The sequence below is a fragment of the Artibeus jamaicensis genome, unplaced genomic scaffold (genome assembly GCF_021234435.1).
Source record: "Artibeus jamaicensis isolate MK-2021 breed Jamaican fruit bat unplaced genomic scaffold, CSHL_Jam_final contig_233, whole genome shotgun sequence".
NCBI classification, from domain to species: domain Eukaryota; kingdom Metazoa; phylum Chordata; class Mammalia; order Chiroptera; family Phyllostomidae; genus Artibeus; species Artibeus jamaicensis.
In genome coordinates, this window is record NW_026521486.1 from 365467 (window position 1) to 392862 (window position 27396).

The 27396-nt window shown below is 67.1% G+C and overlaps 1 protein-coding gene across 6 annotated transcripts; it reads left to right on the forward strand.

Annotated features, from left to right (window-relative positions):
- The first annotated feature begins 539 nt into the window (after positions 1 to 539).
- PLXNB2 (plexin B2) lies at positions 540 to 27177 on the forward strand. 6 transcript variants are annotated; one of them, XM_053661752.1, is made up of 39 exons: positions 540 to 727; positions 10495 to 10548; positions 10942 to 10992; positions 14250 to 15345; positions 15606 to 15788; positions 15877 to 16005; positions 16639 to 16739; positions 16841 to 16967; positions 17298 to 17451; positions 18089 to 18203; positions 18290 to 18398; positions 18478 to 18579; positions 18963 to 19052; positions 19319 to 19403; positions 19494 to 19654; positions 19769 to 19917; positions 20027 to 20135; positions 20286 to 20422; positions 20615 to 20785; positions 21141 to 21270; positions 21355 to 21582; positions 21683 to 21859; positions 21967 to 22106; positions 22294 to 22394; positions 22489 to 22718; positions 22799 to 22980; positions 23277 to 23343; positions 23455 to 23601; positions 23861 to 24017; positions 24141 to 24241; positions 24325 to 24409; positions 24529 to 24683; positions 24783 to 24943; positions 25029 to 25176; positions 25606 to 25670; positions 25779 to 25854; positions 26141 to 26215; positions 26294 to 26436; positions 26623 to 27177. In XM_053661752.1, the coding sequence occupies exons 4-38, from the start codon at positions 14263 to 14265 to the stop codon at positions 26396 to 26398; spliced, it is 5535 nt and encodes a 1844-aa protein (XP_053517727.1). In that variant the 5' UTR covers positions 540 to 727; positions 10495 to 10548; positions 10942 to 10992; positions 14250 to 14262; the 3' UTR covers positions 26399 to 26436; positions 26623 to 27177. The 6 variants fall into 6 exon arrangements, with proteins under 6 accessions (XP_053517727.1, XP_037016140.2, XP_037016143.2 ...); XM_053661753.1 differs by lacking the exon at positions 540 to 727 and adding an exon at positions 7361 to 7433; XM_037160245.2 differs by lacking the exon at positions 10495 to 10548.
- The last annotated feature ends 219 nt before the right edge of the window (positions 27178 to 27396 follow it).

Below are 27396 nucleotides of genomic sequence, written 5' to 3' on the forward strand. Positions count from 1 at the left end.
CACGCAGGGTCCCCACCTCTTCTCCAGTCCAGAAGACCCCAGGCCAGAAGCAGGGCCAGCTGCAGTACAGAGCTGACAGCCCCGGGGCTCACCACCTTCCTCCAGGCACTGAAAGACCCGCTGGTGAGTCCCAGGACATCCCCGGAGGCCCGCAGCTGGCGGGCAGCTGGGAGCCACAGGTTCCTCTGTCAGGAGACTCAGAGGCGCTGCCTTCCCTAGGAGCTTGGGGTGCTGAGACTCCCGGAAATAGTAAGGCCCGGCAGCCTCCATCCGGGAAAGACAGGGGTGTGGCTGGCCTGCTCCTGGGCGGAGGGTTGGGGAGCTCCGAGAGAACCGCGGGGGCACCGGGTCCCCGCTCTGGCCCGGCGCGCTCTCGCAGCGCCGAGGCCTGGGCTCCCCTGTGACCCGGGGCGCGCCCGGCGTGTGGGGCAGGCCGACGGGCGCTCGCTGCTTTACGCGAACCTGGGCCCGAACAGGCCCGAACCTGCCCGGTGCTGGGACGCCCCACTGGGGTCTGGGGCGCGAGGGGAGCGCGGGGAGCAACCAGCCCGCCCCTCATTCTCCAGCCCTCGCCCCGCCCGCCCCCGTTGGGGGCGGGGCCGCTGCTCCCGCGCGCTCCGGCCCCTCCTCGGCCACACAAAGGCCCGTCTCCATGGCAGCCGCGCGGGCCGGAGCGCAGCGCGGATCGCCGCTCGGGCGCCATCGAGCCTTGGCGGAGGACGTGCAGGTACTGCGATCCCGGTTCAGGGCCCGCGGGGCGGACGCGCTGGTCTGGGGGCTTCGCCATTAGCGCTGCTCCGCCCGGCCTGCTGCGCTCGGGGCGCGGGGACGCGGGGCAGCTGCTACTCTGCCGAGGGTAACTCGGGCCTTGGCCGCGTCCATGTGCCTGATCGGCTGGGACTGGCCGCTCCCGACCCACTGTCTTCCAGGGCGAGGGCTGCGGTGCCGGGGGGAGCGGGTCTGGCTCAGCCGAGGGTCCCCAGGGACCCCTCCTGCGGCCTGTGTCTCTCTAGAGCGTCTTGCTCCCGCTCTGATTCCCCAGGCTCCCTCCCCGCCCAGGCCCCCCTCTCCAGCCGCCGAGATCCGAGATCCTGGCCCAGGGCAGAGGTCGCCCTGTTGTGCCCGAGCTCACGCACTTGTCCCGCCGCGGTTTCGGGGTGGCCAAGCCCGGCTCTTCCCAGGGGCTGGACCTGACGGCAGTCCGGGCAGCCCCCACGCTCCCCGGGACTTTCTGTGAGGAGGGCTTGGGCTGGGCCTGTCCAGGCTGGAAAGTGGTGCAAGGCTCTGGGTTGGGACCAGGGGAGCCCCGGCCCTGGGCCTGCTTCTTCCCAGGGCCTGGTTGGACAGTTCCTGTTGTGCTCTGTTGGTGTGGTGCGTGGGTGGACACGCTGCGACCGGGGAAGAACTGGGCAGTGCTTGGGCCCTGGGCCTCTGTTTGCCTCTGGAAGGAAGGTCTCGGAGGCAGGCCCTTTCCACCCTCTGTGCTCAGGCTGTGGCCGGTTTGGGGGGTCCCTTGCCTCAAGAGCTCCAGAGCTTCCTGCCGGAGGGCTCCTCTTCCCAGCAACTTGGAAAAGGGGTGAAGGGGTCCCTCTGGGCCCACCATGGCTCCTGGTGGGGTTCAGGACTGAGGGTGAGGCTGGGTCTGGAAGCTGGTGGAATGTTCTGGGGCTTGAGGGGCTCTCTGGGGAGGCCCCCTCTCCTGTCTAACTTCAGCCCCTGCACTCCTAGAGGTGGTAGGGGTCTCAGCCCACCCCTGTGCCCAGATGTTACCCCAGTTTGGAGGAGGAGCTTTCGGAAGGTCTGAGAGTTGGACAGAGGGTGGGACGGTCCCGGAAGGGTAAGGTCAGCAGGGGCCAGGCCCGGCCTGCTGGGTATTTTTGTGGCATGACAGCTTTGAGGAATTCCCAGAGAAGACTGAGCACAAGCAGGTGGGCTCAGCCGATCTGAGCTTCCCATCCCCTCCCACCATACTTACTGGGGGCCCAGTCCGAGGACGGGGGTGGGGTGGGGGGGTGCCTGAGGTCTGACCAGGGGTTCCTCGCCCCAGAAGGGGAGAGAAGTTACTGAGAAAAACAGGGTTTGGAATTCGAGTCACCCTCCCCCACCGGCCGCCTGCCAAGAAGGAATTATTTTGGATTATCCAGCCGCGTCCAGCCACCCAAGGGGGGAGGCTGCGGCCTGGGAGAGAAGGACCCACTTCCGGGGCCATGGGGCGAGGGCCTCAGGAGGAAGAGGCGGCGAGTCTGGGCAGCTCCCCCCTTCCCCCCACCCAGGCCCTTCAGAGGCTGCTCAGACCGGTCGGAGGCCGGGCGGGGTAGGAGGGGATGCGTCACCCTCGGGTTGGAGAAAGCCCAAGGTTGGCCCCAGTAGGCCTGTGGAGCCAGCCTGGGGGAGACTGGGGGGCAGAAGGAGCCCTGGATCCCAGCCAAGGGTCCAGTGGGAGGACCCCCTTCATCCCCAGAAGCCCGGGAACTGTGGCCTGGAGCTGGGCTCAGGGCCAGACCTGTTGGCATTTACTCACACCCTGTGCTTCCCAGATATGACAGGGAGCAGTACAGGTGTGACTAAGGCTGCTCGGGGTGGGGCACTGGGGTCTCCTGCGGGCACCAAAGCTCAGGCCACCCGCCTGCCCCTGACCGACCCGCCGGCTGGCAGCCAACGTGCACGGCCTCCCTCCAAGCTGCCCTGGCTGCCCAGCTCTCGCCCTCGTTCGGCCCCACTTGGATTTGGGGCCTCTCCGCCGGTACCACAGCCAAGGGCACTGAGACCGTTAATGAGGCTCTGCCGGGTGGGCTCCCTGGGTCCCGGTGGCCCGGTAGGGCTCCCTTGGGAGAGTCAGAGCAAAAAGCTGGGCCGAGTGCAGGAAGCCCAGGGGCCTGGCCCCGGCCCAGGCCAGTGGAGCAGAAGAGATGGGGTTGGAAGGCACCGGGGTGGGCTGGCAGCCTGGCGAGGGTCCGTATGGCACAGGCCCCCCTCCCCCAGGAGCTGTTCCAGGACCTAGGCCATTCTAGAGGCATCAAGGGACCCTGTTCCCTACCACGTGCCCGATCCTGGGGCCCCAGCCAGTGGCCTCCAGGGACGTAGGTGTGGCAGGGGGTGCCCTGACGAGGGGGGGCCGAGGGACCAGGCCCTCCACCACCAGGGCTGTCCTCCTGTGTGCAGGAGGTTCTTACTCATGTCCTGCCTCAGTCCTTCTTGCTGTAGCACCAGGCCCCTGGCCTCCTGGCCTGGGAATGAGCTTGTCTTCCCCATTGAGCTGCCTTGGACTAGTGCCAGGAAAGCTGGGGGCCCGTTGCAGGGGGTCAGGGGAGAGGGGAGCTGCCCTCCGGGGGTGGGGGTATAGAAGCCAGAGCGTCTCCCAGCCTCAACGGCCTCTGTGAGGTGGAGGCAGGTTCAGGGCGAACAGGTTGAGTCACTGTGGGGGAGTGGGGGCTGGGCAGAGTCCCTCTCCCGTAGGCTAATGGCTATTTGTGTTTGGGGTGGGGCCTGTAACTAATGTCTTTGGTCTCAAACTCAGGGCTCAGGAAGGTAGGACCAGTGGCCTGTCTTTGGCTCTGGGGGGGCAGCGGGGGGGGGCAGGGTGGCACCTCTCCTTCCCTTTTCTCTCCAGTTCTTCCCCGCGGTGGTTTCACATCCTCGGCAGGCTCCCGTTTCTTTCCCTCCCGGGGAGGCGGGTGTTGAAGGCGAGAACCCGGCCACGTCCTGGGCTCCCCTCTGGCTGCCCCATACCTCTGCTGCACCTGGAGGGCTGCGCTGTGCTGGCCGCCTCTGTGGTTCTGTCTGCCCCGGGGCCACCCGAATGTGGTCGGCATTACTGTGCTCTCACCAGCCCTGTGGCCTTGGCCAGGCTTGGCGGCCGGGCTGCTCAGAGGACACCTGCAAGTCTGCCCGGGCCCAGGTGTGACCCCAAGCCTGGCCTGGAGCTGGGATTTCTGTCTACCCTCCCTGTCAGCCTCTCAGCCACCCTTCCCACACAGACGGCTCACGGACCACTGCCCTCCCTCCACCCCCCGCCGTGGCTTCTGTGCCTGGGACCCAGTGGGCTGGGCTGGAATCAGGGCCCAGCTCGGCGCCCACACCCTCTCCTCCTCCCCTGAGACTGGGTAGCTTCTGAAGGCTGTCAGTTCCCCATCTGGGTGCCAGATGGGTCCTGGCCCAGGCGGGGCGAGGGCCTTGGAGACGGGAGGGCAGGGGGGCCTCTGGGGAGCAGTCTGGCCTGGACACTTCACTCCTGGGTGCCACCTGCAGTCCCCTCAGCAGTTCCCACAAGAGCTCTGGGCCGAGAGGCACGGTGGCGAGTAGACCTCGGCCCCAGCCGGGCCCCTCTGCAGGAAGAGGAAGAACTCGGAAAAGGGCTTGATGTCGGCCTTGCAGGAGGCACCTGTGTCGACAGCGGTCAGGCTGGCTCGGCTGCTCCCCAGCGGGGATGCCGCTGGCCCGCTGGCCTTCCGCTCTGGCCTGGGGCCTGGGGCCTGGGGCCCTGATGGAGGCACCTCCTCCAGACACCCTGCTGCGCTGCCCGCAGCCCAGGCTGTCCCAGAGGTCACAGCAGGAGCACTCTGGCCGTGTGGGTGACGGTGGGCAGGGACGTCTGGCTTGGTGCCCACCTGGGTCTTTGAGTACCGGGCAAGGGGTGCTGGGTGGGGCCTGGGAACAGCCCTGACAGGCCAGGGATCATGGCTGTGCCTTGGGGTGCAGGGCGCCTGTGGCAGTGGCGGGGCGGAGGCCAAGGGCGGGATGGGGCGGCCTGGGCAGTGCAGGCCGAGCTCGGGGAGGTGGGCCTGTGGCTCCAGCCCCCACCCCACCCCAGGGTGTTTTTAGAATCGGGGCTTGGGGGCGTGGCCTGCCCACCCCATCTTGGCATTTAGCCTGATTTCGGGGGCTGCCCTGGGGCACCTCAGGACCCAGGAGAGGATGTCAGGATTGGGGATGGGAGGCCCAGGAGCAGGAATTGGGGAAGACCCAGGCAGGCCTGTCTCCCAGGCCCAGCAGGTGGCCTGGAGGTGGCCTTCCTGGAGGTGGCCTCTGGCTGCACCCTGTGCGTGGCAGCTCCTTGCCGAGTGACCCACGGGATGGGGAAGGGGAAGGGCCCGACCCCAGGGAGCTGGGGCTCCTTCCCGGGCGCCCCATGCGAAGGCGGGGTGCCTACTCCACCCATGCAACCCAGGGCCCTCTTCCTCCCTCACAACCCACCAAGGGCTGGGCCGTTTCCTCACTGCGAAGTCCTAGTCTCTGCCCTCTCAAAGTGTGGGTCCCTGACCGCTGTCCCACCAGCCAGGCCTCCAGCCCCTGCCCAGCACGCCGAGTACCTCACCAGGCCCCCAGCCTCCTCCTGACAGGAGACTGGCACTGTCCTCTGGGCCTCTCCCTCTGCCCCCGCCGTTCCCACACATGGTCCCTCCCTCCGGGCCAGCTCCCAGCACCGTTCTGTCAGGTGGGGCCCCTGGGCATCCTGGGCTGGCCCAGTACTGGGGCTGCCCAAACCCCTCCCGCCCGCAGCCTCCCACAGTCCAAGGGCCTGGGTCTGGGGTGCTTCCCCTGGCTCCCTGCCCTGGGGACACTCTCGGGGTGTGGGCAGGGCCCCCACTGCCGTCACACGTGTGCTCGCGAGGATGTGAGTGGGGGCTGGCACCGTTCCCCAGGCTAATTGTGGGGTTCGGCTGTGATGGAGGAGGCGGGGCCGGGTGGCCGCCGAGGTGCTGACAGCCCGACGGGGAGATTACAGGCCTCGTTCGCTCCTCGCTTGCTCGTGCCCTTAACCATCAGCCGCTCACGCCCACCCCCACCTCCTGCACAAGGCCCAGGAAGGGGGCTTTGGGTGGGGGCTGGTTCTGGGCCAGCTGCAGCCACCGGAGCCTCAGGCTGCCTGGCAAGCAACACCCAGCCAGCTGGGAGGTGAGCCTGAGGAGGAGGAGACCAGTGTGGGCCGTTCGGAGGTGGGGCGGGGGCCAGTGGTCAGGGAGGGAGACACCCGTGGTCCACGCCCGTTGTCGGCCCCCAGTTGCCCACAGGGCTGCCCCCAGACCCCCAGCTTGCATGTGGGGGTAGGGCGCCCAGCTAGGCACACAGGCGCCCCGCCCCTTCTGCGGCTGGGCAGCCGGCCCCGCGGCCTCTTCCCAGCCTCTTCCCCAGCGGCGGTGGCCGAGAAGGCCTTGGTTCCTGCTGTGGACGGCCTGTGGTGCCCGCCCCTCCCCGCACTGGCGCCGGCCCAAACCTGGCCCCTTCTAACCTCTCACCCCCTCTCTCTGCCCTGACCAAACAGGACTACGGTGAGGTCATCTCCAGGTCCTGTGCACACCTGCCTCAGGGCCAGCCCGGCGCTTCATCCCTCCCTCTTGCTGCCCAGGCCCCTCGGGGGCTCCTGTCCCTGTCCAGGGCACAGCGCCTCGGGTGGCACTGGGGAGGTTCTGAGGAAACTTTGTGCTGAGTGGACAGGACAGGTCACCAGGCCCCAGTTTCGTGTTCCTCGTGCTCACGGGGAAGTCAGGGGAGGGCTCTCGCGGAGCAGGGACACCAAGGAGGGGGCCCACGCTGTGTCCAGGTGGGACACGGTGGTGGCAGGGGCTGTTAGGAGAGAGGTGGGCCTCCAGCGTGGTTGGGGGCAGAGCCTGTGGAACCCACCTTGTCCTGAGGTGGGAGAGTCTGCGGTGGGCCAGCCTCACGCGCTTATTCTTGAGTGACAGAACAATGTACTGAGACCGAGTTCCAGGCTTTTCTAAGCCACCTTGCCACGCAGTTAAGCAGCGATGGGGACGGGAGAGTGGCCCAGTGGCTAGCAGTGCGGGTCCCAGTCCGGGTGGTCACAGTTGTCACCGTGGGAGCAGCTATCACAGAGAGGAGGAGGGCCAGTACGTGCCCTCGAAAGACACCTGAGGGCCGGAGCTCAAGGCAAATATCCTCGCTGGGGGGACCTCAGCCCTTGGGGGGGGTGGGCTTTCTGGCCCAGGCCCAGCCGGCGCTGCTGGGGTCTCCGGGCTCACTCCCCGTCTGGGGCCTGGGACCTTTTCACTGCCCCCCCGCCTGGGGCGACTTTTCACGCGGGGACCCAGAGCCTGGACGGCCGGGGAAAGCTGACCAAGCCCTCCCCAGCCGAGGCTGGTGGGAGGGGGCGGTGACACCCTACACCTAGGAGGGGGTCCTGTGGGAGGCTCCGGTGGCACTCCAGAGGCTCAGGCTAGACGTCAGAGTGTCCCCAGGGCCCCGCCTCGCTCCGCCCGCTCCGGGTGGTGGTTGGGGAGACCTTCCTCGGGGCGCGTCAGGTCGCGCACGCGGCCCTGGGTTGTGGGTCCCGCAGGCGGCGGCTGGGGCCGAAGTCCTGCGCGATTGGCCCGCGGCGGAGGGCCGAGCCCCGGGCCGACCCTGGGGCCAGGGGCGGAGTCGAGAGGCCCGCGGCAGGTAATGGCCGTCCGGCGCTCCCGGGTGCCGGACTCCAGGTGAGCGCGGTGCGGGGCCGGTGCCCTGCGCCCACGTGGCCGCTGGGCCTTCCTGCTCATGCAGGTCCGGCGCGTCCGGGGGTCGCTGGTGAGGTTCGCGCGGCGGCCACGTGCTCCCCTCCGAGTGTGCGGCCGGGTGGGGGCGGCGCCCCGAGAGCCACCGCGGCCCCGGGTCGCTCCCCGGGGAGTCTGGTGGCGCCGGCGCCGGGAGGGGTTCTGCCACCCGGCCTGTCGGGAACCCGCGCGCAGGACCGGCCGCCCTGGCGGGGGCGGCTTCCGGCGCTGAACTGCGACCTGGGCCACGACCCCACTCGCGCAAATAGCCCCCCCTCCTCACCCCCCCATCCGGCGTTGGTTTGGAAAACAGCCGAGGCCCGAGGTGTGGGCTCCGGGCTGTTTTGTCTCCTCGGATTTGTTTTGCGCTCCTGGCTAATTGCAGATTTGCATTTTCGTCGCGGGAACTGAGGCCCGGTCCCCAGGCTGCCAGCTGCTCGGCGGGGGAGGGGCGGCTCCCGCTTCCCCGGGGGCCCTGCCGCCTGGCCAGGTGGCCCCGGGCCCCCCGGCGAGCGCCGGGCCCTACCCTTCTTGCCCGACTTGCCCCCCTCGCCCCTCCCCCACTCGCGGGTCTTTAGTGGCCACCACGGTGCTGGGAGCGCCCCCAAACACACACACCACAGAGGCGGGGCGTGCCGTAGCTGCTCTTGCCTGCGCCCTCCCTTGCCTGGCCCAGCCTTCACCTGTCTGCTGGTCCTGGGTCCCCACGGTGGCCTCTGGCTGCCCCTGCTGGAGCCCCCTTCCCTGGGCCTGCCGCTTTCCACCGTCTTGATTGTAATGTTCAGAAATTGCCCCCTCTGTGTTTGTTTGGACATAGTGGCAAAGAACCCCCAGTTGGAGCCTGTACCCTGGAGTGGTCCTCCTGGTGCGGGGAGACCCGAGGAAGGGGGCTGCCCACGGCCTGCAGCCCTGGACCCCCGGCTGGAGTGAGGACTCTGCCCTTCCTCGCTGGGCACAGCCGTGTCGCCTCGCCCTTGGGGTGGGGGCAGAGCGCCCCCGATCCAGGGGCCTGGCCGCTGCTGGTTAGAGGAAGATGGGGCCTGAGGGGGGAGCAGGGGCTCCTACTGCTCCCCACAGTTCGGGGCTGCAGAGGAGAGGCCCCATCCCCCAGCTCTCCGGCTGGGGGTCGATGCCACCGTGTGGGTGGAGTTTGGGGACCAGCTGCAGGGGACTCACAGGCCCTTGGTTGCCCCCCCCATGTGTCACCCCTACTGGTCGGTGGGGCTCAGACCCACAAGGGCTGGATCCGGGGTTTGGTGGGGGGTTCCCTGGGGACACAGCAAAGGAGCCACACAGTGACATCAACGCCTCCTGCCCTGCAGGCACTGGCACTTGGACTTCCGCACACGGGGTCCCCTCAGCCGTGTGGCTGTCCCTGACCCTGGTTGCACGAGGGGAGACCAGGGCCGAGCCCAGCCTTGCAGGTAGCCCACGAACCCAGGGAGAAAATGACAGACCTGCGGTTTGAATCCAGCAGCCTGGCTGCGAGGTCTGCTCTGAGCCCCCCCACACACAACGGGGCTGTGGGGGGTGGGTGGGGGAGCGACCCTTTTGAAAGCTGGAGACAAAGCCTGGCTCCTGGTGGGGGTCGGAGAAGGTGGGAGAGCTGAGAGCGAGGCACCTGAGTTAGGACAGACCAGGACTCGGGCTGAGGAGGGAGGGGTGCAGGTTCGTTCAGTGGAACGTGTGCACTGGAGGAGCTCGGGGTTGGAGGGCTGAGCAGTGGGCCCAACCTGGCCCTGTCCCCTGTGGGGGTGGGTGGGCATGTGAGGGCTCAGGGTGACATTCTTTGGAAGAGACCAGCCTCCCTTGGCCTTGCCTGCCGCAGACACACCCCCAAGGTCATGGGCCGCAGTGGAGGGCTGGGGACCAGCTAACCTGACCTCCCCTTTAAAGGGGCAGGTGTGCTCGCCCTGTGGCCCTGTGCCTTTCGAGTGCTGTGCACCTGAGGAGCCCAGCCCCACCTGCTCCTGCCGCAGCCCCAGGCCAGGCAGGCCCCAGCTTCCTGACCCGAGGCCCTGCGGTTTGGCCCCCGATTGCCTGCCCTGTGGTTTGGGCCCTGGTTGCCTGCGGAGAGGCCTCTGCCCCTTTCACAAAGGCTGCCTGGCGTTTGACACCTCTCAGCCTCCATTCCCCTCTGGGGATCTCTCCTGGGACCCTCTGTCCAGGTTAACCCTTTTCTGCTCAGCCAGGGGCTGAGGAAACCAAAGGGATTTCCTGCCCCGGGGAAGTGCTGCTGTTGCTGCCCTCCTTGTCCCCTCTGGCCCCCCTGGACCCGCCACAGACCCAGTCCCGCTCCCCAGGGTGTGGTGTGGAGGGTGGCTGTGTGTGTGGGGGGTGTAGGCCGGTGGGGGCTGGGCCTGGCGGAGGGGGTGGCACCACATTGGGGTTAGTGGCTGAGCCTGGATGTGGGGGGCTGCGGGGGGGTGTCCTTGAGGGCCCACAAGGTGTAGAGTAAAGCTGGAGGGGATGTGGACACTATCAGGATTAGTTACTTCTCTTTTTACTTAGTCAAGTAATGAATGAATGCATTATAAAAATTTTCAAAATGTGGCAAATGAAGTTACTTTGCTGCCCTAGCTCCTCCTCCTTGCCCCTTGGGCTGTTTTCTGTTTGGAGGAAGGGAGCTTCTAGAGCAGCTCAACAATTAACCCCTTGTGTGCCCACACGGACACCTGTGGACGTGCCTAGAATCCTGGGCCACAGCCATCCTGGGCGCCGCGGGGGTCAGCGTGGACCACCCACCTGCGTTGGGTCCATGGTTTTTCCAGGTCCTCGCCTGGATGCTGGGTAGTACCCAGATTTTCAGTGTAATAAACCATGCGGAGAAGTATCCTTGGACAAGTCCTCCCTGTGGGTGCAGTTGGGTGTTTATCCAGGAGAGGATACAATAGCAAGCACTGCCAGTGCTACAGTGTAACAAGCTCTCCTGAGGCTTTTCCTGAATGTATCATTTAGTCCTTACAAACCCCTGGGGGAGCTCACTGTGACTGTCTCCATTTCACAGATGGGGAGATGAGGCACAGAGAAGTTAAGTAATTTGCCCAAGATCACACAGCTAGTAAGTAGAATTGCAGGGATCATGGGTGTGCACATTTTTTAAAAAGCAATTTTATTTTAATCTGAGTGATTCTTATATGTACCTACTTTTATAAGGTGGAAAGTGACAGTAGACTTGTAATAATAGCAAGTGGTTGCTTCCCCTTTTTTGTGCCTTTTTTGAGCAGAGGAGAGAGTGTCAGGCTTGCCTTCTGGGGTTGGGGTGTGTGCAGCCCAGTGGGGTGCTGGTCTAGGGGCATGGAGTAGGCAGAGGAGGTCGAGGGCCTCCTGCCCCAGGATGGCAGAGGCCAGTGGGGTCCCCTGGGCGGCTCCCCGTCCCCGACATGGAGCAGAGGAGGCAGGTGGAAGCAGGCCAGGCTTGTGGTGAGACCACTGTCTCTCCTTTGCTTCCTAGAGGATTTTGATGCCGGCGGGGAGCAGAGCCTGAGCTGGACTGCTGGACGTGGTGAGTGGGGGCTGGGCCCCACCGGAGGAGGTGGTGGGAGCTACAGCTGCGCAGGGCGGCTGGAGGTGCCTTTCCCCGTCTGTGTGGAGTTGGGGCGCTGGTCCTGCCAGGACCCATGTGGGCATGCCTGCTCCAACCCAAGGGCCATGCCCGTGGGGGCCACTGCCAGGTCCCCAGTTCCCTGAGCCAGGTTTCGCTTGGGTGGAGGGTTCCGCAGGGAGACTGGGCGGTGTTTGGGCGCTGGGTTCTGGGTTCTGGGCCATCAGGGCCGGGAATTTGGGCTTGGTGGGAAGGGGTGCCTGTCCAGACGCTTTCTGGGCCAGTAGCGGGCTGGCGTCCGTGTGGCTTCTTGGAAGTGCACCTCCGGACAGCCCTCTGGCGCCCCTGAGGAAATCCCCGCTGCCCGCTACCGGGTAAGCAGAGGTCCCGCCACCTTCAAAATAGGAAGCTCCCATTCCAGGAACTCCAGTGGCAGGAAGCTTAGCTGGCAGGTCACCCTTTGCTCCCGGGCCTGGCCAGGCAGGTCACTTGAAGCTTTGTTTGCTCAGGAAGTGGAGGAGAGCTGCTGCCTCCAGAACAGGACCCCAGGGCAAGGCCCTCCTGCCAGCCGGAGTGGTCTGGGCTCACCCAGCTGGGCGTTGGAGACACTCTCTGCCCTCCTACCTGAAGCCCAGAGAGTCCGTGGGGCAGGGGGCCCGGCTTTGGCCCTGGCCCGCTGTGGGGGGGGGGGCCGGGAGGCGGGGGCTGCGCAGTGGCTTGGCATCTGGGCCAGCTCCTTGGCCACACGGGAGGTACTTACTTAGCACGCAGGGTCGCCAGCCCTGGGGCTTCGGTTGAGTGGACTGTTAACCAGAGAAAGCCCTCAGCGTTCTCTTCACCCAGCGGTGCAGGCTGGCAAGGCTGAGGTGGGCCCGGGTCAGAGCCGACAGCTTTTCCAGAAGGTGGGTGCCCCCCCCCGAGTTCCCCCACTTGGTTGGCATGGGGTTCACATTCTGGCCCTGAGCTTCAGACCAGCAGAGGGACCTTGGGACCCTCCGGACTTCTCAGGGTGGCCCGGGTTCTGGCTGGTCTGGCTCCGCCCCGCCCCTGCCCCGCCCCTGCCACCAGAGCTCCCTCCCAGGCCCGGAGAACATTCCATTCATTCCCGGCTCCCTGGGCCAGAACCGCAGCCAGCAGCCGAGCGGGCAGGGTCACCGCTGTGACGGGCACTCGGGTGAGTGGGGCCCGGCAGGGAGGCCCAGCCCGGTCTAAAGGCCGAGGGACCTGGCGGCACCCTGCGGCAGAGTGGACTTTGGACCCAGGCGAGCGCGTGAGGGAGGCAGGCCCTTTCCTTCCTTGGGAGGGCCCGCGGAGCCCTGGTCACCCGGTTCTGCGCAGAGTCTGAGTCACGGGCTTCCCAGCCCCGGTCTCGGGGCATCTCCCCAGCTGCACCGTCCTCTCCCTGGACAGGCAGCCAAGCCCAGAGAGCGTCCGCAACGGCAGGGACCCCTCCTGAAGGACTGGCCGTCCTGCTGCACAGTCCTGAGGGGCTTGTGACATTGTCCTGACTCTGAGCAAAGCCACCAACTCCTCCCTGCCCGGCCTCTGCCTACAGGAGTCAGGGGCTCCTTCCCAGGTCCCTGCCGCGTCCCCTCCTGGACCACCCTCCTGCTAACCGGGGTGCGTCTCCTCTCCCAGTGATGGGGCAGGAACCGCGCTCCCCGGGGCAGTGTGGGGCTCCGTGCAGGGGCGGGAGCTGCCCGGCTGCGGGGGCTTCCTGGTGGCCCAAGGGAAGAAGGAAGTTGGCTTGCTGTGAGTCGCAGGGTCCGTTCCAGTAACCGCAGCTCTGCTCAAAGCCAGTGCCCCAGGGAAACCTCCCAGCCACAGAGCATTCCAATCCGCTTCCTTGGAGGGGATGGATGGACACAGTCAGGGGACAGCACCATCCAAGGGCAGTAGAAGAGTGATTGTTTCTGCAGGGAAGGAGTGCGCCCAGGGGGTGCTGTCTGAGGCTGTCTCAGACAGGCAGGGGGTGCACTAGCTCCTCTGGGGGTGCAGGCTGGGCCGTGCGGGCCCCTCCCCACCCTCCCCTGAGCTCACGGCGTGTGTGGGGCGGCCCTACTGGCACCCGGGGGCTGGTGCTCCTGCCAGGAGAGGGGAGCCTGTGGGGGCAGCAGGGGGCGCTGGTGCGGAGGTTCCAGCCAGGACAGGTGGGGGTCCTGAGGGTGAGGGTGCGGGGCACTGCCCCCAGGTGGAAGAAGAGACCAGGGGCAGGGTGGCCCTGCCTGAGTTGGAGGGAGGGAATTTTGTATGTTCTGGGACCGCTTGGGGGCCCTCCGATCCACCCTCCAGTTGGGGGACCCTTAGGCCAGCCTGGGCCTCAGCAGTTCATCCCTCACACACGGACGCGCGTGGGGACCTGAACACTTGCAGGGGGATGGTGCTCAGGCAGACGCCCGCACAGTCGCCGCCCTGCAGGCGGTGCTCCCACCACGGACGCCGGGGGCTTCGAGTTTTCGGTCTCAGACCTCCCAGGTTCAGCTGCTCCCAGCGGACCCCGGCTGGGTCATCAGGGGAGGGGGCCGGGGCAGCAGGGCCGGGCTGTGGCCGAGTAGCCCCGGTGGGCGTGTTGGAGGCATGAAGGAGTCTCAGCTCCCTTTAGGCTGCGGATTCGGCGTGCTCCGAGCTTCCTGCAGGATGGCTCCGTGTGCCGAGAGTCAGGTGCAGGGCGGGCGTGCAGTCTACCTGTTCGCATGTCCATGGCTGTTGGTCAGCCCGGCCCTCTGACGGAGCTTATGCTCTGGGGACGGTGCTCCTCAGACCCCCTGGAGCTCTCGGGGGTCACGGGGCGTGGGGTGTGCCTGGGGGGCTTCTAGAGGAGGTGCTCTGTGGCCTGGGAGGCGGGCCTGCTGGTGCTTGGAGGATCTGGAGGTGGACGCCAGGATGCAGTCCTCTGGGGCGGCCACAGCTGCTCCTGCAGCATGGAGCTTCGGGGGCTGGGCCCCGGTCACAGGGTCCACTCCCCGGTCACAGGGTCCACTCCCCGGCGGACTTCTCCTGAAGGGCTGGGGATGGGCTCCTTGGAGACGAGGGGGGTGTGTACGGCCACACGTGGGAGGTAGGGAAGGGACTGGGCACTCAGCGCACTGGGAGGCCTTGCACCTCGCCGGCCTGCATTCTGGTCACGCTGGTGGGGTCCAGAAGTGGGGGCACCTGGGGTGACCCACAAGGGGGGACCCACCAGGCTGGGCCTCCCTGACCCGCTCCTTTCCCCACAGGGTGCCAGCGGGGATGGCACTGCAGCTCTGGGCCCTGACCCTGCTGGGCCTGGCGGGGGCGGGCGCGGGCCTGCAGCCGCCCCGGAAGCAGGACTTCTTCCGCAGCGAGAGGGAGCTGAACCACATGGCCGTGGATGAGGCGTCGGGCGTGGTGTACCTGGGGGCGGTGAACGTGCTCTACCAGCTGAGCGCCGACCTGCAGCTGGAGCAGCAGGCGGCCACGGGCCCGGCCTTGGACAACCGGAAGTGCACCCCGCCCATCGAGCCCAGCCAGTGCCACGAGGCCGTGCTGACCGACAACGTCAACCAGCTGCTGCTGCTGGACCCGCCGGGGAGGCGCCTCGTCGAGTGCGGCAGCCTCTTCAAGGGCATCTGCGCCCTGCGCTCCCTCGGCAACATCTCCGTGCGCCTCTTCTACGAGGACAGCAGTGGCGAGAGGTCCTTCGTGGCCAGCAACGACGAGAGCGTGGCCACGGTGGGGCTGCTGAGCGCCCCCCAGCCTGGCCTTGGGCCCCTGCTGTTCGTGGGCAAAGGCAACGGGCCGTACGACAACGGCGTCATCGTGAGCACACGCCTGCTGGACCGGGCCGGGGGCCGGGAGGCCTTCGAGGCCTACAGCGACCAGGCCACCTACAAGGCCGGGTACATGTCCAGCAACACCCAGCAGTTCGTGGCCGCCTTTGAGGACGGCCTCTATGTCTTCTTCGTCTTCAACCAGCACGACAAGCACCCGCCGCAGAACCGCACGCTGGTGGCGCGCATGTGCAAGGACGACCCCTACTACTACTCCTACCTGGAGATGGACCTGCATTGCCTTGGCCCCGGGGCTGGGGACAGCCCGGCCACCGCCTTCAGCACCTGCCTGGCGGCCTCTGTGGCCTCGTCGGGCGCCGGCAGGGTGCTCTATGCTGTCTTCACCAGGGAAGAGCAGAAAGGCGGGGGGCCTCATGCAGGCCTCTGCCTGTTCCCTCTGACCGAGGTCAATGCCAAGATGCAGGCCAACCGCAACGCTTGCTACACGGGCCCCTCGAAGGCCGGCCATGACACCTTCTACAAGCCCTTCCACGGTGACATCCAGTGTGGCGGCCACGGTCCGGTAGGTGGCCTCAGCGGCTCCCCCGCGGGCGTGGGCCTGCACGTGGCTGCTGCCTGCTGGCCAGTCCCAGCCCTTGCTGGTGGGTGAGGGCCAAGTGAGGGGCGCACGTGGGCGCTGTCTCTGTAGCCGGGTTGACGCCTGGGGGGCCCTTGCTCTTGGGGATGTGGGCAGGGCCAAAAAGTGCGGGGAGCCCTGCTGGGGAGAGGAGGCCTCAGCAGTTCGGGGGAGTCTGTGCCCACTCTTGACGCCACGGTCCGCAGGACGCCAGCCAGAGCTTCCTGTGCGGGTCGGAGCACCTGCCCTACCCGCTGGGCAGCCGGGAGGGCCTCTCAGCCACCGCCGTGCTGCAGCGAGGAGGCCTGAACCTGACGGCCGTGACCGTGACCACCGAGAACGGCCACACCATCGTCTTCCTGGGCACCTCCGATGGCCAGGTCCTCAAGGTGAGGCCACGGGCGGGGACAGGCAGGGGGATAGAGGGGCTGCCTTTGAGTGAGCGCCGCCCTCACGCCACTGCCCTCGCGCCCACAGGTGTACCTGGCGCCAGATGGCAGCTTTGTGGAGTACGGCTCCATCCCCGTGGAGATCAACAAGAGGGTCAAGCAGGACCTGGTGCTGTCTGCAGACCAGGCCAGTCTGTACGCCATGACCCAGGACAAGGTGGGCCTTGGGGCCCGACAGGAGGGGCCTGGTGGCTGGGCCGCTGCGATCAGCCTAGATGGGGACCGATGAGGACCGGGAGGGGCTGACCTTCCTCTCCTCAGGGTCCTGGCAGCTTCTCCGTCCCAGTGTCTAGCTCCTCCCCTGTCCGTGCTGTGTCTCTGCTCCCACCTCAGACCCACCCTGGTGGGTACGAGGGGGCAGTGCTCTGAGTGGGCTTCCTCGAGGGTGGACAGAGCAGCACGAGCCTCATGCACCCCCCGTGAGCTTGACCGGTGGGGACCCAAGGCAGCCTGTTAGGGGGCTGCTGCAGGAGCCCTTTGGGCCAGCCTCAGGAGGACTGCGGCACCCAGGGGCTCCTCCCAGGGATTGGGGTCAGAAGGCCTGGGCTGCGGGGTGGTGGGACCCTGGGCACCATGGCTTCCTGGGATCCTGCACCGTGGGTCCTGGGAGAGATGGTCACCGGGCCAGGGCCACACGGAGCCCAGTGCCCCGCTGCTGCCCGGGGCCCTTGTTGGCTTTTAACAAAGGCTCAGAGATACGGGTGGGGGTCAAGCCAGTGGCCCCAGGAAAGGCTGGGGCCCGAGGGTGTCTCTGTGACCGTGGTCCCGCTCACTGTCCCACTGTCCCCAGGCGTTCCGGCTTCCCGTGCAGGAGTGTCTGAGCTACGAAAACTGCACACAGTGCCTCGGCTCCCAGGACCCCTACTGTGGCTGGTGCATCGTGGAGGGCCGGTGAGCACCGGGGCCGGGGCCTCGGCCCACCCTGGGAGTAAGGGGTGGCCCCGCCCTGGGGTGGACAGGTGCCAGGGCTGAGGCTGCCCCCGCCCCTGCAGGTGCACCAGGAGGGCCGAGTGCTTGCGGGCCAACGAGAGTGGACACTGGCTGTGGAGCCGCGGGGAATCCTGCGTGACCGTCACTGGGGCCCACCCACAGAACATGAGCCGGCGGGCCCAGGGGGAGGTGCGTGGCCGACTGTGGAGGGGCGTAGGGCGGAGCAGGGCTGTGGCCTCAGCTCCTGGGACGGGCAGGAGACCCCCAGCAGCATCTTGCTCCTGGCCTGGGCCCTGGGTGCTGAGCCTGAGGCTAAGGAGTCCCCCAGCTCCTGTGTGCCCTGTCCTGGGAAGGTGGGGGTGACGGGGTCAGGTTCTGGTGTCCCCTCTGGGGGTCAGCCCGCACACGATCAGGGCCCTGCCGGAAAACTCGTCACGGGACTGGTGCTGGTCTCCCCATCCCCCAAGGCTGGGCAGAGGGGTCCGGACTGGGCGGCATAAGCTGCATGGCCTCCCCCAGGTGCAGCTGACCGTCAGCCCCCTCCCAGCCCTCGGCGAGGAGGACGAGCTGCTGTGCCGCTTCGGGGACTCTCCACCTCACCCCGCCCTCGTGAAGGGCGACGTGGTCGTCTGCAACTCCCCGAGCACGCTTCCCGGCATACCCCCCGGCCAGGGTGAGGCCCCGCCTCCCGCGGCACTCCCTCCTCCCTCTGCTGCCGTGTCACCTGCTCCACCCATTGACCCCTCCCAGGGTGGGGGGGTGCGGGCTGAGGTGGAGGGAGGGCAGAGCCTGCGGGCAGTTGGGGCTCAGGGGGGGCTGTGCGCCGTTGCACCCCCCCTCCGGCCTCCTGAGCCCTTCCATGTGCTTCTCTGTCAAATCTCCTCAGTGCCGTCCCCCACGGGGGCCTGGCTGGGAAAGTGGGCCAGGGCAGGCACCAAGCCTTTGTCCCCTGAGCCTCCAGGGCCGGTGACGGGAGTCTGCTGGGCAGGCAGGGGCCACGCAGTGACGTGCCCCAGACACCGAGGAGCCCTGCAGACAAGGCGCAGAGCCCTGGGGGCTGACACCTGAGCCACCATCTGACAGTGGCCTGTGGGCCCAGTGCACGTCCGTGGAGCTCCTCCTACACCAGGGCCCCGCACTGTCCAGCTCAGATTCTGTGTGTGGTGGCCTGTTGGGCGCTGTGACCCGACGAGCACCCAGGCTGGCAGAGGCCCAGTTCCAGGCCCTCCCATCCCCCCACTGCCGCCACGCTGCAGACGCTCTGTGCTCTGTGGCCCCCGCCTGACACCTTCCCCGTCTGCCGCCTGCAGACCACGTGGCCGTGGACATCCAGCTCCTCTTCCGGCACACTGCCATCTTCCTCACCTCCCACCAGTACCCCTTCTACGACTGCCGTGAGGCCACCAGCCTGGCAGAGAACCTGCCGTGAGTGTCCCGCCCGCCTGTCCCCCCACCCCGTGCCCCCCCGCCCCCGCCACAGGCCCCGCACTCCCCGCCGCCCTCTCCCCCAGGTGCATCTCCTGTGCCAGCAGCCGCTGGACCTGCCAGTGGGACCTGCGCTCCCACCAGTGTCAGGAGGCCTCGAGCAGCCCTGAGGACGGCGTCGTGCACGCTCACATGGTGAGGGGCCACCAGGGCCTCTGGGGAGCCCGGCCGCTCGGCCAAGGCCCGGTGGCACCTGACCAGCCTCACTCCACAGGAGGACAGCTGCCCCCAGTTCCTGGACCCCAGCCCACTGGTCATTCCCATGAACCACGAGACGGAGGTGGCCTTCCAGGGCAAGAACCTGGACACAGTACAGGTGGGGCTTCCTCAGCACCGCCCCGCAGACCTGTGTCTGGGGTGCTCGGGCCCCCTTGCTCAGGGAACTCAGCGTTGGGAACAGAAGGCGGCGGGAGGTCCAGGGCCACATGGGGACTCTCTGACGGGCCTGGAGAACTTCCACAGGGGAGGGGAGGCAGGCCGGGTGGCTGAGGGGCGGGGCAGTGAGTGCCACTTTGCGTGGGAGCAGCACATCGCTCACGCTGGGACCGTGGTGGGCTGTGTCCAGGAGTGTCCTGGTGGTCTGGGGCGGGAGTGCCTCGCCGGCCCAGGGGGTGTGGGGCATGGACTGGGCGTCGGCAGGGAGCGGTGGGGCAGCAAGGCCTGGCCTGTCCCCGGCGTCCTCACTGCGTGATCTTGCAGAGCTCCCTGCTCGTGGGCAGTGACTTGCTCAAGTTTGAGGTGCCGGCGAGCATGCAGGAGAAAGGGACCTTCTTCTTTCGGACCCCAAAGGTACGGCTCCCAGGGTGGGCGGAGCAGGCTGCCGGGCCCCGAGGGTGGGCCCCGAAGACAGCTCGGTGACCTCCGGGGAAGAGGCAGCAGGTGCGGCTGGCCGGGCAGGATGTCCGGGTCCTGGTCTTACGGAAGCAGAGTGATCTCTGGTGTTTGTGAGGCTCCGACCCCTCCCCTGCTGCCCCTCAGCTAGGAGGGGACCACATGGCCACCCGCTAGTGCTCAGGTGGCAGCCGAGTGCAGTGTGTCCCTGCTTGTCCCCCTAGCTGTCCCACGATGGGAACGAGACGCTGCCCTTGCACCTGTACGTCAAGTCCAACGATGACAGAAACGTCGACAGCAAGCTCCAAGGTGGGCGAGTCGGGCGGCAGAGCCGGTTGGCACCTGGAGGCTGGGCAGGGAGGGGGTGGCCCCGCTGACCCCCCGCCTCCCCTCCTACAGTGACGCTCTACAACTGCTCCTTCGGCCGCAATGACTGCAGCCTGTGCCTGGCTGCCGACCCTGCCTACAAGTGTGTGTGGTGCGGTGGGCAGAGCGGGTGTGTGTACGAGGCCCTGTGCAGCAACGCCACCTCCGAGTGCCCGCCGCCTGTTGTCACCAGGGTGAGCGGGAGGGGCCGCCCAGTGGGGAGGGGAGGGACCCCAGCCGTGCCCGGCCCAGCTGCATAGCCCCAGCCCAGCCCACCTGTCGGGTCAGCCGGGCTCTGCCGATTTCAGATCCAACCGGAGACGGGCCCCCTGGGCGGTGGCATCCGCATCACCATCTTTGGTTCGAATCTGGGGGTCAGAGCGGATGACGTCAAGAGGGTCACTGTGGCTGGCCGGAACTGCGCCTTTGATCCGGAACGGTACTCTGTGTCCACCCGGTGAGTGGACTGCCTGCGGCCTGGGCTCTGTGGGTCGGGCCAGTCCCCACTCTGGGGAGCTGGGAGCAGGCCCTGAGAACGTGTGTCCCCGCCGTCTGCTGCCCACCAGGATTGTGTGTGCCGTAGAGGCCTCAGGGGCGCCCCTCACGGGGGGCGTCGAGGTGGATGTCAACGGGAAGCTTGGCCGCTCGCCACCACATGTCCAGTTCACCTACCAGGCAAGTACTTGGTGCCCAAGGACCAGGAGGGTCTTGCCAGTGGGGACGCATGTGGGCGGGCTGTGCTCTTGCTGCCTTTTGGTGACTGTCAGGGTCAGCAGTGGGGCTGCTGCCCCAGCGCTGACACCAGTGCTGCCACCTCTCCCCTAGGAGCCCCAGCCCCTCAGCGTGGAGCCCAGGCAGGGGCCGCAGGCGGGCGGCACCACGCTGACCATCAATGGCACCAACCTGGACACAGGCTCTGAGGAAGACGTGCGGGTGACCATCAGTAACGTCCCTTGTAATGTGTGGGTGTCATCTGCAGGCCAGTGCAGCTCTGGTCTGCCCCAGTCCCTGGGAGAGGGCGGGTTCTGGCCGTGACCCCGAGTGGGTCCTGGGGGGCAGGGCCACCGTCCTGGCAAACCAGCCCTGACTTAGTCTGGGGCTCGGCACTCCCAGCACGTGGGTGATACTGACTGACCGGCAACCCGCACCTCCAGGACACAGTTTGGGGCGCAGCTCCAGTGTGTCACCGGCCCCCACGCGACCCTGGGGGAGATGCCCCTGAAGATCTACTACGGGGGCTCCGCGGTGCCCAGCGCCGGAATCACCTTTACCTACCGCGAGAACCCAGTGCTGTGGGCCTTTGAGCCCCTGCGCAGCTTTGTGAGGTGTGCCCCGCCCCGCCCTCGCCCTCGCCCCCTCTCAAAGCCTCTGGGAAACCCCACTGCACTCCCAGGTGGGCTCCCTGTTGGAAAACCTGGTGGGCAGGCCCCACGGCTGGCCCCAGTTGGTTGCATGTGCTCCGAGCACTCCCCGCCCTGCGGCGGGCACACTCACCGAGGCCTGTGCAGGTGCCCAAAGCTCGAGCAGTTGGGTTGGGGACCCCGATCCCACCCTCCTGAGCTCACCATGTGGCCCGCGTGGGGCTGGGGGGCTGACCCCACAGGGAGCCTGCTCTGGAGCCGGCTGGGTCCCTCTGCACCAGCTGTGCTCACTCAGGCACTCGTGCCCCCCCCCCCACAGTGGTGGCCGCAGCATCAACGTGACTGGGCAGGGCTTCAGCCTGATCCAGAAGTTCTCCATGGTAGTCCTAGCCGAGCCCCTGCAGCCCTGGCGGCACCAGCGGGAGGCCAGACCCCTGGAACCCACTACGGTCAGTGCTGCTGCCCACGGTGGGCTAGGTGCCACAGCTGGTTGCTGGGGTCCAGTGGCCTGACAGCCTGACCTCCACCTGCAGGTGGTGGGCACGCAGTACAGATTCTACAACGATTCCTGGGTTGTGTTCTTGTCCCCGGCTGTCCCTGAGGAGCCGGAGGCCTACAACCTCACAGTGCTCATTCAGATGGACGGGCACCGCATCCTGCTGCGGACCGAGGCTGGGGCCTTTGAGTACGTGGCCGATCCCACCTTCAAGAACTTCACAGGGGGCGTCAAGAAGCAGGTCAACAAACTCATCCACGCCCAGGTGAGAGCCGGCTGCAGTCCCGGGTTCAGGGTCTGGACCAAGCTCGTCCAGGTGCACCTGCACCCTTCCTGGTCGTGCTGACCCCATCCTGCCACCACAGGGCACCAACCTGAACAAGGCCATGACGCTCCATGAGGCCGAGGCCTTCGTGGGTGCCGAGCGCTGCATCATGAAGACTCTGACGGAGACCGACCTGTACTGCGAGCCGCCGGAGGTGCAACCTCCTCCCAAGCGGCGGCAGAAGCGAGACACCACGCTCAACCTGCCGGAGTTCATCGTGCGTGGGGGAGCCGACCAGGCCTGCGGGGGAGCGCCGGGCTCTGCCTCCTCGCTCCGGGCGCACCCGCCTTAGCCACCCCGCGCTGAGCTCTCCCCTCCGCGCAGGTGAAGTTTGGCTCCCGGGAGTGGGTCCTGGGTCGTGTGGAGTATGACAGCCGTGCGAGTGAAGTGTCTCTCGGTGTCATCCTGCCGCTGGTCATACTGCCCATGGGAGTCCTCGTCGCCCTCTTTGTCTACTGCTATTGGTGAGCCAGTCCCACAGCCTTGGCCCCGCCCCCGCAGCCTCGGCCCCGCCCCTCTCGCTCCTACTCTGCTCTGGCCACGCCCCCAGACGGGCCCCGCCCCTCCTGCTCCTACTCTGCTCTCTGGCCACGCCCCCAGCCCGGCCTTGGGAGGGCGCAGGCCGGGTCCCAGGAGCCTCCCTGTGCGCAGGAGGAAGAGCCAGCAGGCAGAGCGCGAGTATGAGAAGATCAAGTCCCAGCTAGAGGGCCTGGAGGAGAGCGTGCGTGACCGCTGCAAGAAGGAGTTCACGGGTGCGGCCGCGGGGCTCGCGGGGAGCGGGGCGCCTGAGCGGGGGCCTGGGAAGCGGCAGTAGAGGGTGAGGCCTCAGCGGCGCTGTCCCTCCAGACCTGATGATTGAGATGGAGGACCAGACGAGCGACGTGCACGAGGCAGGCATCCCCGTGCTGGACTACAAGACGTACACCGACCGCGTCTTCTTCCTGCCCTCCAAGGACGGCGACAAGGACGTGATGATCACGGGCAAGCTGGACATCCCCGAGTCCCGGCGGCCCGTGGTGGAGCAGGCCCTCTATCAGTTTTCCAACCTGCTCAACAGCAAGTCCTTCCTCATCAATGTGAGTGGGCGGGGTGAGTGGCCAGGGCCAGGAGGCTGGGTGGGCTGGGAAACGGGGGCTCTGACCGGCCGCCCCTGCAGTTCATCCACACCCTGGAGAACCAGCGGGAGTTCTCGGCCCGCGCCAAGGTGTACTTTGCCTCGCTGCTGACGGTGGCTCTGCATGGGAAGCTGGAGTACTACACCGACATCATGCGCACACTCTTCCTGGAGCTCATGGAGCAGTACGTGGTTGCCAAGAACCCCAAGCTGATGCTGCGCAGGTGCGTGGGGGCCGGGCGCGTTGGTGCGTTGGCAGGGGCTGCGGCGCCCTGAGTGGGGAGGAGCGACAGCAGGGGTGGCGTCCCTGCTGGTCACTGACTGCTCCCCCTCAGCATCAGCCCTCTGTAGGGCCCTCGATGGGCCCGACACAGGCAGGCTGGGCACTTGGTCACTGGACACTGGACATGGGCATCCTGTTGGGTGCCTGGCCGGGGAGGCTGGTCTGGGTGCTCGAAGAGCCAGCTGGGCCAAGGGGCACTGTGGGGTCCCTCAGTGCCAGGCCTGTCTGCACCTCCAGGTCTGAGACAGTGGTGGAGAGGATGCTGTCCAACTGGATGTCTATTTGCCTGTACCAGTACCTCAAGGTGGGCTCCACGGGGCTGGGCAGGGGTGTTCCCCAAAGCCAGTGGCCCGGAAGCACCTCTGGGGGCATGGTCAGCCCCCCACCAGAGGCTGAGCAGCCCATGTTGCTCCAGGACAGCGCCGGTGAGCCTCTGTACAAGCTCTTCAAGGCCATCAAGCACCAGGTGGAGAAGGGCCCTGTGGACGCCGTGCAGAAAAAGGCCAAGTACACCCTCAACGACACAGGCCTGCTGGGGGACGACGTGGAGTATGCGCCCCTGGTGAGTCCTGCTGCCTGGTTCAGTGCTGGCGGGAGGCCCCACGTGGGCGGCCCGACCTGCTGCCCACGTGGGTAGGGCCAGGCTCGCCTAGGGTGTCTGCTGGCATGTGCTGTGCGCTGAGAGGGCGTGGCCTCTGTGCCTCCGCCCTGACCCGCTGGGCCAGGGCCTGGAGGGGAGGCGAGACGAGGCCCAGCCGGCCAGGGTGCGTGTGGGAGCACCAGGCCCGCCTTCTGGTCCTTCACCCCAAATCCCCTTGCAGACGGTGAACGTGATCGTCCAAGATGAAGGGGCAGACGCCGTCCCTGTCAAGGTCCTCAACTGCGACACCATCTCCCAGGTCAAGGAGAAGATCATCGACCAGGTGTACCGCACGCAGCCCTGCTCCCGCTGGCCCAAGGCGGACAGTGTGGTCCTTGGTGAGCACCAGGCCTGCGTGCCCACTCCTTGCGCTGGTTGGGCGGGTGGGGTGGGGGGCAGCGCGGGGAGCCCTGCCAGGCCCTCTGGCTGGGTCCCAGGAGCTGGGCTGTGTCGCCCCGCAGAATGGCGCCCCGGGTCCACCGCCCAGATCCTGTCAGACCTGGACCTGACGTCCCAGCGGGAGGGCCGGTGGAGGCGCGTCAACACCCTCATGCACTACAACGTGAGTGCGGCGGCTGCGGGCCGGGCTCCCCGTGGGCTGAGGGCCGCGGGGCGAGGCCCTCACAGCCTGGCCGTGTTCCCCAGGTCCGGGACGGAGCCACACTCATCCTGTCCAAGGTGGGGGTCTCCCAGCAACCTGAGGACAGCCAGCAGGACCTGCCTGGGGAGCGTGAGTCCCTTCCTCTTGCCTGTTGCGTCTGGCCCCTCAGCACGGACTAGTGTCCACCTCGGCCTGCTGTCGGGGGGCCGACGCTCCAGTGCAGACCCTCGGTGTGTGCCCTCCCGCAGGCCATGCCCTCCTGGAGGACGAGAACCGCGTGTGGCACCTGGTGCGGCCCACGGAGGAGGTGGAGGAGGGCAAGTCCAAGCGCGGCAGCATGAAGGAGAAGGAGCGCACCAAGGCCATCACGGAGATCTACCTGACCCGCCTGCTCTCGGTCAAGGTGCGCAGAGGGCGGGCAGACAGCGGGCGGGCGGAGCGCCGAGCCCCCTCCCCGCGCTGGGCGGGGGCAGAGCACTGAGCCCCCTCCCTCCCCCCACAGGGCACACTGCAGCAGTTCGTGGACAACTTCTTCCACAGCGTGCTGGCTCCCGGCCTTGCCGTGCCGCCGGCCGTGAAGTACTTCTTCGACTTCCTGGACGAGCAGGCGGAGAAGCATGACATCAAGGACGAGGACACCATCCACATCTGGAAGACCAACAGGTGGGAGCCCCTCTGTCCCGCCCCCCGCCCCCCCCCCCCGCCACGTGGTCCCAGGGGCCCCTCACCCGCTGTCTCTCTGCCTCAGTTTACCACTCCGGTTCTGGGTGAACATCCTCAAGAACCCCCACTTCATCTTTGACGTGCACGTCCACGAGGTGGTGGACGCCTCCCTGTCCGTCATCGCACAGACCTTCATGGACGCCTGCACGCGCACGGAGCACAAGCTGAGCCGCGTGAGTGGCCCCGCGGCGGCCCGGCAGGGGCAGGGGGACCCGCATGGGGCGAGCCCAGGGGCGAGCGTGGCTGTGCCGGGACGAGCCAGGAATTTCATCTGGGGGCGGATTTGCGTGTGTGGATCTGGGGCTCAGAAGGCAGGTGCGGGGTAACCGGGGTGAGGGGGACAGAGCCTGGGAGGGCCTCTGTGGCGGCCAGGGGCCCCTGTCCTTTTCTCCCTCTGTGGGGACCCTACTCTTACACCAGCAGAGAAATTGAGTTTTGCTGCAAATGAAAACAGATGGCAGTGTGGGAATCCGGTCAGGTCCAGCTGGGCGGGGGCCTGCCCTCCTTTTCCTAATCCCGGAGCCCTGCTCTGTCAGGGTCCGTGGGCAGGGACACCCGCCAGCCCACGCTGGCCTGGGCATCACTTGGCTCTGACTCCGCAGGACTCACCCAGCAACAAGCTGCTCTACGCCAAGGAGATCTCCACCTACAAGAAGATGGTGGAGGAGTGAGTGACCCCACCCCACCCTCACCCGGCAGGGCCCCGGGTGGAGCACCCTGTTGGGCAGCTTTGGGTCTCGACTCTGGGACCCATTGCACCCGCCCTTTCCCACAGCTACTACAAGGGCATCAGACAGATGGTGCAAGTCAGTGACCAGGACATGAACACGCACTTGGCAGAGATTTCCCGGGTGAGGGGCCCTCCCTCGGGCAGCAGCACTGCGTTGCAGGGCGAGGGGTATCGTGCCCTCAGCAGAGAGGCCAGTGGGGCCGATGCCTGTATGTGGCCACGCATGTGCTTAGTGGGGGGTCAGCTCCAGCCACGTGTGCCATGCAGCGGCATGGATGGGGCACCATATCGGTTCAAGGCTGCGGCCCCGTATCTGCCTGCGCCTCCTGTCGTGGCCCACTGCTTGCTCTGCTGGGGGACAGCTGCCTGCCCTCCCCTTGCCCTGGGTCACGCTGCCCCCTCCGCAGGCGCACACGGACTCCCTGAACACCCTCGTGGCCCTGCACCAGCTGTACCAGTACACACAGAAGTACTACGACGAGGTAGGCGGTCCCATCGCCCCGGGGGGCGGGGCCGGGCAGCCCCCTTCCCACCTGGCAGCTGACACCAGCCACCCTCAGATCATCACCGCCCTGGAGGAGGACCCTGCTGCCCAGAAGATGCAGCTGGCCTTCCGCCTGCAGCAGATCGCAGCCGCCCTCGAGAACAAGGTCACAGACCTCTGACCTCCGGGCTCTGCCACACAGTCTCGGTCGGGGCACAGGTGTGTGATGCTTGAGGCCGGCATGGGGTGGCCCTGGGGGACGAGACCTGGGTCGTGGGCTCCGCCCTTCTCTCTCGCTGGCAGAGGAGGAGCCCCCGCAGGGCGTGTGGATGCGGGTACGTGGGTGCAGAGGGGACCCCACCTCCATGTCAGCAGGCACATGGCGTCTTTCCTTCCCCTGAGCAGCAGTGCCCGGCGCCCTCCAGCACCAGCTCCTCCTGAAGAACCAGCACCGGGCGCTGTCTCCGAGTGGAGTCCCCTGAGCTCTTCGCAAATGTGCCTTTAGCCCCCGGCGCCACCTGTGTTGCTAGGGGCAGTCGGGCCTCAGCCCCCCTTCCCGAGCACCAGCAGCCACCTCAGACGTGGGTTTGGCCTATTTGGGGGGTCTGAGTGCCTGCAGCCCTCAGGCCCTTGAGCCCAGACTGCCCACCCGCCCGGACGGGAGGGGAAAAGCGGTACGATGCCTTTCTGACCTCACCCGGCCCGCTCTGCGGGGCCACGGCGCCCCGGGCGGACTCTGCGCCGCAGGCCTCACCTCAAAGGTCACGCTGGATGTCAGACGTCGGGGCCCAGGTGGCCAGAGGGGACCCAGCAGACTTGGGGGCCTGGCCTCAGCCTGTCAGACAGGCCGTCCTGGAGGCTCTGCCCTGTCTGGGGGGCTGGCAGCTCAGCTAGGTCACCCCCACCCTTTTTGTAAATCTTGTTAATTGTAAATCAAATACAGCTGTGTTTTTCATTCTGCTGGTTGGCTGGGTTCTTCCTGCTCACGGCCCAATGCTGTTTGTCCATCAGACCCGATATCTCACCCTCTGGTGGGCTGGTGGGCTTCACCCCCCTCTCCCACTGGTTCCTCTGGGCCAGGCCCTCCGTGGGGGGTGTGCACACGCAGAGGCCACTGTTCCCACAGCCACGAGCTGAGTGGGGTCCACCCCGGAGGGTGGTCGAGGGCTGGGAGGGCGG